Source organism: Propithecus coquereli, unplaced genomic scaffold, assembly GCF_000956105.1.
Source record: "Propithecus coquereli isolate 6110/MARCELLA unplaced genomic scaffold, Pcoq_1.0 Scaffold139, whole genome shotgun sequence".
NCBI lineage: Eukaryota > Metazoa > Chordata > Mammalia > Primates > Indriidae > Propithecus > Propithecus coquereli.
In genome coordinates this window covers 3,630,594-3,642,920 of record NW_012138191.1, presented here as the reverse complement: position 1 = coordinate 3,642,920, position 12,327 = coordinate 3,630,594, and the positions used below count along the sequence as shown (strand labels likewise).

Genomic DNA, 12,327 nt, shown 5'->3' with positions numbered 1-12,327 from the left:
TTGCCTCTGATCTCTCAGGAGAGAATTTTTATTTCCCCACAGAACCCCATGAAAAGGTGAACTTCCTTATTGCTTTCTCTTGCCGATAGGTAGTTTTTCTACTTCCCATTAAACAGAGAAGGCAATGCTTGCAAGTTTTCACCTTCAGGCAGGTACTTCAGTCCTGGCTTACTGCGTTACACAGGCTTTAACGCTGCATCTCCCATCGCTACACGGGAATTAACATCCCGGCCTCAAGCCATGAGAACCTATGTCCATGTCCCAAATCCCCCTTGCAGCTGAGGCTTCCTTTGTAGAACTAGGTTCCCTCTCTATTTCCTGCAAGTTGGAATTTCTGCTTCACTTCATAATCAATTTTGTATTTATAATTCTTTTATTTTAATTTTATCCAGCATTCATATGTATTTATAGCAAGATTGTGGCTGCCATTAGAGTCGATGCTATGCTACTAGAAACTGAAGTCCACTATTTATATGGTAGGTTTAATAGATTTTGTTTAGAAAAGAGCTTCACTGTAAAAGAAAAAACTTAAAAATCAAAGAACTAGTCCAAGGCTCTTATACTGATGAGGAAAGAAGGCCCAGGGAAACGAAGGGCCTGTTAGAGGCCACACCTCAACGAGGAACGGAGCTCTACTCTCCAATCTTGCTCCCTTCCCCCTCCGACTCTTTCTTTCTCTCTCTCCTTCCTTTCTTTGTTTCCTCCTTGCATAAACTATATTCTATATTAGATTCAACAGCTTGAGACTTTTGGTAGATAAAGGGTCTGTTGGCCAAATGTGAGGACAATTTTGTGAGTCTGAATATAACAGTCACACCAAAAGCCTATAAAAACTCAGAGAAGCATAAGTGATGTACCTCCTTCATCGACAACATCTACAGGAAGATGTCACTGTTTGGTTTATGAAGAGCTTGATTTGCTCCATACAGAGAAGATGGAAACCCAATTTCTTTGTAGAACAATTATGAATACTTCATAAAGATATATTTGTGGATTCAATTGTTACTTTTTTTCTGTAGCTCTGACTACAATGATATGAGTCAATTGTGGTTACAATTATTTATAACACAGAAGTTAAATGAATGACTCTATTGTTTGAGAGCACATCCCACAATCACATTAAAAAAAAAGCAAAAGCAAACTCATAGGAACCCAGTGACAGCTATTGCTACCTTTGGATGCTTGTTTCTCATTTATACCTGATTTGTTGTTCATTCATTCCAGGTCTTTCTTTGCATCATGTGTTATCAAAGGCAACCTGTGTTTCTTTTAAAGCCAACTGCCCCAGTGAAGTGTTGGTTTGTTAAGAAAAGTCAACAAACTATAAAGTGACATGAGGAATTGAGAGAACTTCAAAGAGCTTTGTTTCTTTCATCCTAACACACCTTGGCACCATCAGAGAGGTGGCAGTTCTTTCTTTCCGAGGGAATAAACCATTCTCTGATGTATTAGGTCAATCTGAGGTGACTAGGGCATTTATCAGAAGCACTTAAACAGGCGAAAGTAGATAAACTAAAATGACTAGTCTCTATAAACCTACGATCAAAGTTCTGGAGACAAGTCATTTTTAAACTATAATATAGAAAAGCCTTCCAATCGTGTCAGAGTCCTGAACCTCCCAGATGGACCCTAATAGAAACTCCAGGCTGGAAGATATATATGTTTATTGTTGCAGATACTGGCCATGTGTACATCACCATTTATTGAGCATGTACTATGAGCCAGACAACATGCTAAATGCTTCATATGCATTATTTTACCTAATCCTCCCAACAAACCCAAGAGAAGGTATATTCCCACTTTACAGATTGGAAAACCGAAGCTCAGAGATGTAAAACATTGCCCAAGCTTACCCGGCTAGTGTGTGTGTGGTGCAGCTAAGATCCAACCCATTGTTTGTCTGATGCCAAAGCCATGCTCTTACCTGCCTCTTGAATGTGCAACTCAAACCCCTGTATATTTTATCTGAAGGGCTTTGTTATGAGTAACTGCTTCTCTCCTTAAAAGTTACTTACCTAAATAACCTGAGGTTATCTGCAAGCTTAGGGATATCAGTAATGTCCTCCTAAGGAAAAACAGATAACATTTCATAAACAGGAACTTCGTAAGTGGTACCACTACGCTAAACTTGCACGCTAAACACACACCGCTGTGTGTGGCTATTTAAATGTGAACTAGTTAAAATTAAATAAAATGAAAAACTCAGTTACTTAGTTACATTAGCCACATTTCCTATAGTTGCCTTCTGGTGGTGGGGGGAATGGGGTACGTGCAGGGGCTCCCGAGGTGGCTGACAAAGTGCTAGTTCTTGATTTGGGTGGGGACTTGGGTGACAACTGAATACCAATTTGTTAAGCTGTACATTTATGTGTTTTTCACTTTTCTGTATGTATCATAGATCATAAAAATACAAAAAAGCGATTAAAAAAATTGACCAAGCACTCCTTGTACCTACCATTCACGTTAAATGTTTGGGTTAGAAATGACCACTTTTACGTAGAAACAAAATATTTTATGATTTTTACATTGGAGTGGGTAGCTCTAGCTCAACCTAGGTCACTGATTAAGCTTTCAAAAGGAACCTGGTCCAAAGTTCATTCTGCAGTGCAGGTTGGTGCCTGTTTTCAAACTGAAAGCCTATTGTTTAGTTAGTGCCACATAAAAGTATTGAAGGAGGGAGGAGGGAATTTTTCATTTATTTTAAGAAGAATCACTTTCCTTTTGTATTTATTCAATGCGGAAAGTAGACACAAGAGAACTCCAATTTCTTGGGGCCCAAGGGTTATCTCTGCAGAATCTTGGTATTTAGTTTGTATTAAGTATTTGCTCTTGCACGATACCAATTTCCTATTTTACACCATGTAATGATAAGAGAACACACAATGAATTCCTAAGAATAGAGTGGCTCACTCTTATCCATTATTACTTCAGATCCAATTATGATGGACCCACCTCTCTGATTCAATGTGATCAAACTAATAATGACTCCCATGATTGAAGAACTTAAACAAAAGGGTGGCACCCAATGAGTGAATTAAACAGGAGAGGCATTCCCATTATAAACCTGACATTCAGCCATATTTCATGGATCAGGAGCAAGAGATGATAAAACAGTTTTATTTCTGTATGTTTTACTGGAGGGTTTTTGTTTATTTCCTGAAGTCCAAAGGGCTCAGGAACTTTTTACAATGTCCCAGCAAAAGTCCTCACTTCTTCCAAGCTTGCCCAGTGAAAACACATGACAACGTAAATAGATAACAAGATGTTAGATATGTAAAGCATTTTCTCTATTCTCACAGCTGACCCAGGCAATAGATGGAATGTTTCTTTCTAGACTTAAGGGACCAATTTCATGTTCCAAGCCAGTGAAGTGGAGCCCTCTGCAATCTTTCCCTTACACCGTGCCAACTTATCCCGAAGAGTAGTAGAAATGAAATATAACCCCTTTCAGAGCTAATCTCAGAAAAGCTGGTTAGTTCTTGCTAAGCTGAAGCTTGTGAGGTGAAGAGCATCTTTTCTGTTTTCAAAATGAGATGAAATATTCTCTTATTTCTAATAAAGAGAGGTCCATCTATATTTATAGTCAATCAGTTAGAACAAAGCCACACCTCTGGGTTATCAGAAAAGTTCCTACCAACGTGTTGTCTGCTTTTCCACCTTCTAGAGTCACTTCCAAATTAGAAAGCGCTGCTTCCACTTCATCGACCTCGGACTCATTGGTAAAATCCTGTATTTCAGCGGACAGCGACAGTTTGCTAATGTGATACTAAAATGAAAACAGAGCTTTTAAGATATTTTGTAAACACAAACTAACCCATTAGCCATTTCTTTATTGAAGACAATTCCCTTGGAATACTGAACATCTCCTGAAAAGAGAGCTCCCTCCTGTGCATGGAAAATGACATTTTAATCTGAATCATTCTGAGATTTACGGTAAGTCGTGTTCACACCTGGTTCTTCCCCATCACTGATTGTAGCAGGGAAGAGATAAAAATTGCAAGACTAAATGCCTTAGGTAAAATGTGCACATGTGTGGATCATGAGGAGCAATTTAAATTTAAATTCACTCCCCTTATTTTCAGCTCTTTCTTCAAAGAAAAAAAAAAAAAGCAGTATGTAGAATACAAAACTTTAAGCATAACAAACTTGGTTCATCTCCTTCCAGAGAAAAGGTACTAAAGTTACCATACCTGTAGTGCTGCAAAGATCAACATTTCTTCCTCTGTGCAGTCGATTTCTTCTAAGAGAATGGCCCACCTGGCTTGTTCATAGAGTTGGTTTATCCGGACAGCATCATACTAGAGAAAAAAACAGATATGTGTGTACATGTGGGGAGGAGTATATTACATTCCACAGTACAAAAATTCTGGAATAACTGAGACCATTCTCTGTTAATCGGATGCAATAAGCTTCAGTTCAGGTAACTGAAGGGAACATGTCTCACTAACTTCTTTGGGTGATGGAAGTTTTTAAAAACTGGATTGTGGTCATGGTGGCATACCTGTATAAATATACTAAAAATCACTATAGTGGACACTTACAACGGGCGAATTTTATGGTGTGTACATTATAGTGCAACCGAGACATGACAACTCAAAAAACCACACACGTAATGCACCCCAAAGAAACATGCGGCCACCCTTCCCCCCAAAGACCCCTGATTTAATTCACAGTTTACACATCAAATCTAAATAGTGTGTGAGTGTGTGCAGCCACTGAAATTTGAATTGATCTGGGAGGCCGAGGCGGGAGGATAGCTTGAGCTCAGGAGTTCGAGACCAGCCTGAGCAAGAGCGAGACCCCATCTCTACTAAAAATAGAAAAAAAATTAGCCACACAACTAAAAATAGAAACAAAAAATTAGCCTGGCATGGGTGGCTCACGCCTGTAGTCCCAGCTACTCGGGAAGCTGAGGCAGAAGGATCACTTGGGCCCGGGAGTTTGAGGTTGCTGTGAGCTAGGCTGACGCCACGGCACTCAAGCCCAAGCAAGAGAGTGAGACTCTGTCTCAAAAAAAAAAAAAGAAAAAAGAAAAATAAATTTGCATTGGATTAACAAACTTGTATCTAGCAGTCTGTGTGTCTGTCACTCAGTTCCAGTGTTTACAATTCTAATACTGTAGGTGTCTTGTTGGGAGTAAGTTAAGTTACTCAACAAGACTTCTCTCAAATGCAGTTAATAAAGATTTAATTTTTTTTTTTTTTTAGAGACAGGGTCTCACTTTGTTGCCCAGATATGAGGGCAATGGCATGATCATAGCTCACTGCAACCTCAAACTCCTAGGCTCAAGCAATTTTCCTGCCTCAGCCTCCTGAGTAGCTGGGACTACAGGCATGCGCCACCATGCCCCTCTACTTTTTCTATTTTTTTGTGGAGACAGGATCTCGCTGTGCTGCTTAGGCTGGTCTTGAACTCCTGACCTCAAGCAATCCTCTCACCTTGGCCTCTGAAAGTGCTAGAATTATAGGCATGAGCCACTGCACCTAGACAGATTTGAAAAATTTAATAAAATCTTCCACACTTGGCAACACATGTAACCTAAACATCTGTACCCCCATAATATGCTGAAATAAAAAAAAAAGAAAGAAAAAGAAAAAAAAAAATCTTCCACACTTGAATATCCTTATCCTCCCCCACAAATGAAACAATTTTTTGAAAGAATATTAGTTAAATAAAAGTTACCTACATTTAGAAATTAACATTAAGAGAAAAATAGGATGTAGAATAAGATGTCATAACTAGATATTTCTACCAACCAGCAATACAAACAAATAAGGAAACCTACCGATCATAGTTTTCACACTGTTAAGAAAGAGTTACTAGTTAGCTCCACTCACCAAGATTCCCTGTTGGCCTGGTAACAGCTTTCAATATCCTCCAGGTCTCTTGTTAAAACTGATGTGTTTTTCTCTACTCAACATTAAAATGCTATGAACTATCAAAGTTATAAAGAGTTTTTTTTCAATTCACACACTTCAAACACATTTAAAGGGGCAAAAGTGTATACAGTGAACGAATTCATTTTGATGAAGTCAAAAGGGATAAGATATTCAATAAAAAGTTAGCCTCCCTCCCTTCCTTGTCTACCACAAATAGTAGTTTCTCTATGGACTGTTTTGCATTTTACTCTGTTCATTTAATAATGTACCTCGATATGTTTGTAATGTCAGGTTCATAAAAAATAATAATGTACCTTCAGTATGTTCCATATCAAAAGAGAGCTGATATATTTTTTTTTTTTAACAACAGCATGGTATGAATGTATCATAATGTATTTCACCAGTTCCCTACTGATGGACATTTAGGTGGTTTCTAATGTTTTCCTAAAACAAATAATGTTTCATAGTAATCCTGGTCCTTATGTACACGTATCAATTTGCATGTGTGAGTATCACTGTGGTATAAATACCTAGGAGTGGATTTGCTGGGTCAAAGTTGTGTAGAATTGTCATTCTGATAGACACTGCCAAATTGCCTTCCATAGAGGCTAGATTAATTTGTACTTTGACCTACAAGTAGTGTATGAGAGAACCTGTTTCCCCACATTTTTGCTAAGATAGCACGGGAGACTTTTTAACCTTTGCACTACAAGCCATTGTAGTTCCTTTTCTATGCACTATGTATGTGTTTATATCCTTGTGTCCATTAGTCTACTGGGTTGTTGGTCTTTTTATTATTGCTCCATAGAGACGCTTTATATATTAGGGGAGTTAGTCTTTTGTTTGTAGTATGTGTTGCAAGGACTTTTTTATTTTGTTTATAGTTTTTTGGCATGATTAAAATTTTTATTTTTAAATAAAATCTACCAATCTTTTCTTTTATGGATTCTGGCTTTTGCATTTTTTTTCCTCTTTTTTTCTTTTTTCATTTTTTTTTTTTTTTTTTTTTTTGAGACAGAGTCTTAACTCTCTTGCCTGGGCTAGAGTGCCATGGCATCAGCCTAGCTCACAGTAACCTCAAACTCCTGGGCTCAAGTGATCCTCCTGCTTCAGCCTCCTGAGCAGCTGGGGCTACAGGCACGCGCCACCATGCCCGGCTAATTTTTCTATTTTTAGTTGTTTGGCTAATTTCTTTCTATTTTTAGTAGAGATTGGGTCTTGCTCTTGCTCAGGGTGGTCTCGAATTCCTGAGCTCAAGCAATCCTCCCACCTGGGCCTCCCAGAGTGCTAGGATTACAGCCGTGAGCCACTGTGCCTGGCCTGCATTTTTTGAATATATTATTTTTGAGATATTGTGTTCTAGTATTTTATATATCTGAGATTTTAATTAGCACCTATTACTTCAGACCTATGGCTTGTACATATCTCTCCTCTGCAAGCCAGAGAAGCTTCCCAGTTCTCACTGTAGAATTTAGCTTCTATTTTTAAGGTGCCTTTTATGTTTGCAGTAGTTTCCTGGGTGCTATCTTTTGCTCTTTTTTGTTGTTGTTGTTTTTGAGACAAGGTTTTGCTCTGTTGCCCAGGCTGGAGTGCAGTGGCATGATCATAGCTCACTGGAGCCTTAAATTCCTGGCTAAAGTTTTCCATTTTTTTTGTAGAGATAGGATCTTGCTATATTGCCCAGACTGGTCTTGAACTCTTGGCTTCAAGCAATCCTCCCACCTCGGCCTCCCAAAGTACTGGGATTACAGGCATAAGACACTGTGACTGACCTCTTTGCTCTTCTTGATTTGATTTTACATTATGGAAACATTAGCTGCATCTTTTTTTTATATCCCCTATATCTACTCAACATATAGTAGGAGTCTTAAACTTGGTTTTATTTATAGCACTTGTAATTTGAAGAGGGGAGAGAGGGGGTACCACCACAACTCTAAAGTGGTTGAGGATCCCCATTCTCTGCCCCTAAACTGTGTCCTGCTAGCCTAATTCTTCCTGTAACCTTTGGGGTTGACAGCTGCCATTTGGCTGTTAGATTCAAACAAGGTTCACTTTACAGGCTATGAAGAGGGAACTCCTCATCCCATAGGCAAGCAGAGGCTGGAGGCCAAAGAGCCTAAGATAACAGCCCTTGTGACCCTCACCTTCAGTGTCCTTGTCCCCTCCTGGGAGTACAATTCCTTTGATTTCTTCTACTTTTTAGACAAATGCATATTTCCTCCCAGTTTGATATTTATTCTGATGACCTGCCATGTCTGGATTCTGTGACTGTGAAGTCACTTCTGTGTTCCTGACAATTTTTTCAGAAGTAGATGACTGAGCTGCCTTCTTTTAAGCTTAAGGTCAATTCTGAAACAGGGGATTTAATGGGGAATCGCTTAGCATGGAAATTGCTGGAAGGCTCCCCAAGGGCCGGGTGACTCTACCATTGCTCAGGTGCTTGAATTGGGTAAGTCTGACTTTCGCAGCATCTTTGCAGCATGTGGGAGCGGGGAGGGGAAGGCAAAAGAAGTACCAGATATGTGTTCTCTGTTCCCAAGGACTTCATGTCTATTTGTTGGGAAAAACCCACAGATACAGTGTGATTAGAGGTGTCAGTCCTGAAATTGTGCAGTACTTAGTTGTGGCTCTAAGAAGGGAATGGCTCATGTGACCCAGAGTAGGGAAAAGCTCTTCTCTGGAAGGAGTAGGGCTTGAATGTGGTCTTGGCACAGCGGTTCTAAATCTGGGGTCCTTGGACTTGGGAGTTTCAATACAGGTGGTCCACAAGCTCAGAAGAGGAAACACTACATCTTCACCTGCCCCCACCTCTCATGGAAATTTCTTTTCCTCCCATGATGAATGCAGGCAATGAACCACGGTACTGCAGAGTACTTGTCCCTTTGTGATCACCAGAATCACAAACTTTTCCTGCTGTACCACCGTTATTGTTGCTGTCATCAAGTAATGCCCACACATGTCACTACTTTGAAATCATGGTGGTTATGAGGCTGCCACCAGGTCTTATTCATTCAATTAACTAAAAATATGTTACTATATTACTATATCCATTTTGAAAAAGATTTTGGTTACTAGAGTTCAACATAACTGCTTCATTTTGTAGTCCTGTGTATTTTATTTCATTTGAGAACATTAATAGACGACAGTTGGGGTTTTCAGTACCTGGCTTAGTTCCTGGCATATGGTAGTTGCTTAATATAATAAATAAATAACAGATAGGGCACAAATTTGAATAGATAACACAATTCCTTTCCTTCCTAAGCATTAAGGACTCCAGCTCTGTGAGCTGCTCTCTTCACATTTCTTCATTCCTACAAATGCAGAGGGGCAGTGCACGCCGTGCTGGGCACAAAGCCCCATAGAGACCCCTGCTAATCTTTGCTCATTAGAAACCAATAGATAAAAATTCAGAGACAAGGGCGGGCGCGGTGGCTCACGCCTGTAATCCTAGCACTCTGGGAGGCCGAGGTGGGAGGATCACTCAAGGTCAGGAGTTCAAGACCAGCCTGAGCAAGAGTGAGACCCCGTCTCTAGTAAAAATAGAAAGAAATTAGCTGGACAACTAAAAATAGAAAAAATTAGCTGGGCATGGTGGCACATGCTTGTAGTCCCAGCTACTCAGGAGGCTGAGGCAGGAGGATCACTTGAGCCTAGGATTTTGAGGTTGCTTTGAGCTAGGCTGATGCCACAGGACTCTAGCTCAGGCAACAGAGTGAGACTCTGTCTCAGAAAAAAAATAAATAAATAAAAAATGAAAATTCCGAGACGAGTATACATGTATCAGTCTAACCCTGCAGAGCAAAACTCAAGATCGCGTAAATTAATCCTAGTCTTGATAACCAATGACTCAAGTTTACATTTCCATGCATTCACTGGAGAGAGAAACAGAAAAAGTTTCTTACTTTAGGATTCAAGTCAAAGAAAGTGTAGTATTTAAATCGTAACAGCACTTGCTCATCCTCTTGGATGCCTTGTTCCATAAGGGAGCGTGAGGAATCCAGCCAACTAGAAAACAACAGGATGAGTTTTAACAGCCAATCCATTTTCCACATATGTCCATCATATTATGTTATATATTATGTATTACATATAATTTATATCCTTGAACAAAGTCATAGTAGATAATACAGACTGAGTATCCCTAATCTGAAAATCTGAAATCCAAAATGCTCCAACATCTGAAACTTTTTGAGCACTGACATGAATGCTCAAAGGAACTTCTCATTGAAGCATTTTGAATTTCATATTTTTCAGATTAGGGATGCTTAATCAGTGAGTGTAATGCACATATTCTAAAATCTGGAAAAATTTTGAAAAAATATGAAATCCAAAATACTTCTGGTCCCAAGCATTTTGGATAAGGGATATTCGACCTATATAATCCCAAACCAGTAAGCACATAATAGCTTATATTTGCATTCTATCTTAGAGTTTTCAAAGTGCTTTATAGATTTTTTCTCAGTGACACTTTAAAGTAACCCAAAGAAGGAGCCAGGGAAGTTCTTATTATCTCGGTTTTATAGATTAGGAAACTTCGTCTCAGTGACATTAGATGATCCTTTCAAGGTCACAGGCCTGGTGGCAAAGCCAGCATGCAAGACCTCCCGACTATGTGCACTGCCTCTCCACTGTGCCAGGTGGCTCTCCCCAAAGCCAGCTCTACCTTATTGCCTAGAACTTTCTGCAGTGAGGGAAATATTCATATCTGTGCTAATACGTGAGCCCTTAGCCACCTGTGGCTGCTGGATATTTAAAGGTGGTTAGCACTGCATTTTAATTTTATGTATTTAAATTCAAATTTTAAATTTAAATATCACATGTGGCCAGTGGTTCCTGTGTTGGAGAGTACAGTTCTAGAATTGAGAAATAAAAACTGAGTAACAGTGAGGGCAGCGGGGCTGGAGATTAAAAGTTAACAGCAAAATAAGAAGGGGATGAGTGTCACCCAGTATCATTGAATAAAGATGGCTTGAACTTCCACTATATTAGGCCCTGTGAGGGAACAAGGATGACGAGACATAACTGCCATCCTGGAGGAGTTGACAATCCAGTGGGGAGAGACCAAGCCTCATAATAAAGGGACAATGTGGCATTGGAGTAAGCAAAATGGTGGAACAGAACCGCAGGGGAGTGACCGATTCTGAACAGCGATACTTGAGAAGGAGGCAGCATGTGGCTGGGCCTGAAAGGACAAGGAGGGACTGACCAGCAGGCAAAGGAGATGGTCCTGGAGAGGAGGCAGTGACGGAAAGAGTGCGTGTGCACCTGGGCAGGTTGGGGGACAGGAGAGCATGGTAGGATGCAGAGACATCCGCTGGGACCAGGTCGTAAAGGGACTTTATTTGGTGAGCAAGGGGGAACAAAAAATATGGCAGTTTGAGCAACAGTTTGGGCACATTTTCTGAGACCATGTCAAACACAGCTCAAGGACTTGCTCATCAGAACGCCTAAAGAGAGAAAGGGTGTTCCACAAGAGACGATGTGAGCCAGGTGGGCCACCCTGGATCTTCCCCGCTGACCCAGGGGGACCAACATACTTACAAACCACTCTACATCCCATAAAATACGCTTTGCACACCTGTAGTGGCAAAGAATGAGTATACACAGATGGTCGTCCATTGAGTTACCCAAATGCGTACATTTTGTCATGCTTTAAAGGTACCGAGATGACCAGAGCCTGCATTTTCCCCCTCTGTTGCAAAAATCAGAGCTGACTTTTGCTAATAAAGTACGGCCCCTGGGCCTACTGACCTGACAAATAAACGCTCCCACCCCCGTCTCTCTTCCTGCGTCAGCACCAGTTCCAAGTGAGGCAAAAGGAGCCGCATCCTTACCCTGCATTAAGCTTGGCTTTATCAACCAGAGACCGAGGCTGGTACATATCAGCAAGCGCCTCTGGCGACTGGGGAGGCTGGCTAAATGCGAGGACGCTGCAGTTCTGTTCCGTCAAAGGGCTGTCACTGAACCAAGTCATAGTGGATGACGCTGGCGTTCCATTGATGGGGTCGTATATAGGAGTCATGGTTTTACTGTACAAGCCAGGACTTACTGTAAGGCAAGGCGGGCACGCACTGTGATATGAGATTTGGAGAGCAGAAATCTTTAGAAAAATACTAACATTACTTATACTCAAATGAATTTTGACTTTAAATGTTTGCACCATTTAAAAGAACATGAGTCAGGGGGAAGAGCAGATGGGTAAATTCATACCCAACGGGTACAATGCACACTATCTGGGTGATGGACACACTTATAACTTTGACTCAAACTGTACAAAAGTAATTCATGTAACCAAAACGTTTGTTCCCCCGTAATATTCTGCAATAAAAAAAAGAGCAAAGACATGGAAAAAAAATAAAATAATATGAGTCACGATGGTGGAGAGATTAGTGATACACAGGTAAAGGTCTTATCTGTATATTCAGCTCCTGGAAAGCTCAAGAACTCA

At 40.3% G+C, this 12,327-nt stretch overlaps 1 protein-coding gene across 1 annotated transcript in view; it reads right to left on the bottom strand.

The window, feature by feature from the left end:
* Positions 1-12,327, bottom strand: part of FERMT1 (fermitin family member 1) — a 35,183-nt gene that overhangs the window by 12,988 nt on the left and 9,868 nt on the right. Inside the window, exons 5-9 of the mRNA XM_012639263.1 lie at positions 11,714-11,927; positions 9,782-9,884; positions 4,191-4,298; positions 3,635-3,766; positions 2,016-2,065 (exon numbers count right to left, since the gene is read on the bottom strand). Coding sequence (XP_012494717.1) covers positions 2,016-2,065; positions 3,635-3,766; positions 4,191-4,298; positions 9,782-9,884; positions 11,714-11,927 — 607 coding nt within the window. The remainder of the gene's footprint in view (positions 1-2,015; positions 2,066-3,634; positions 3,767-4,190; positions 4,299-9,781; positions 9,885-11,713; positions 11,928-12,327) is intronic.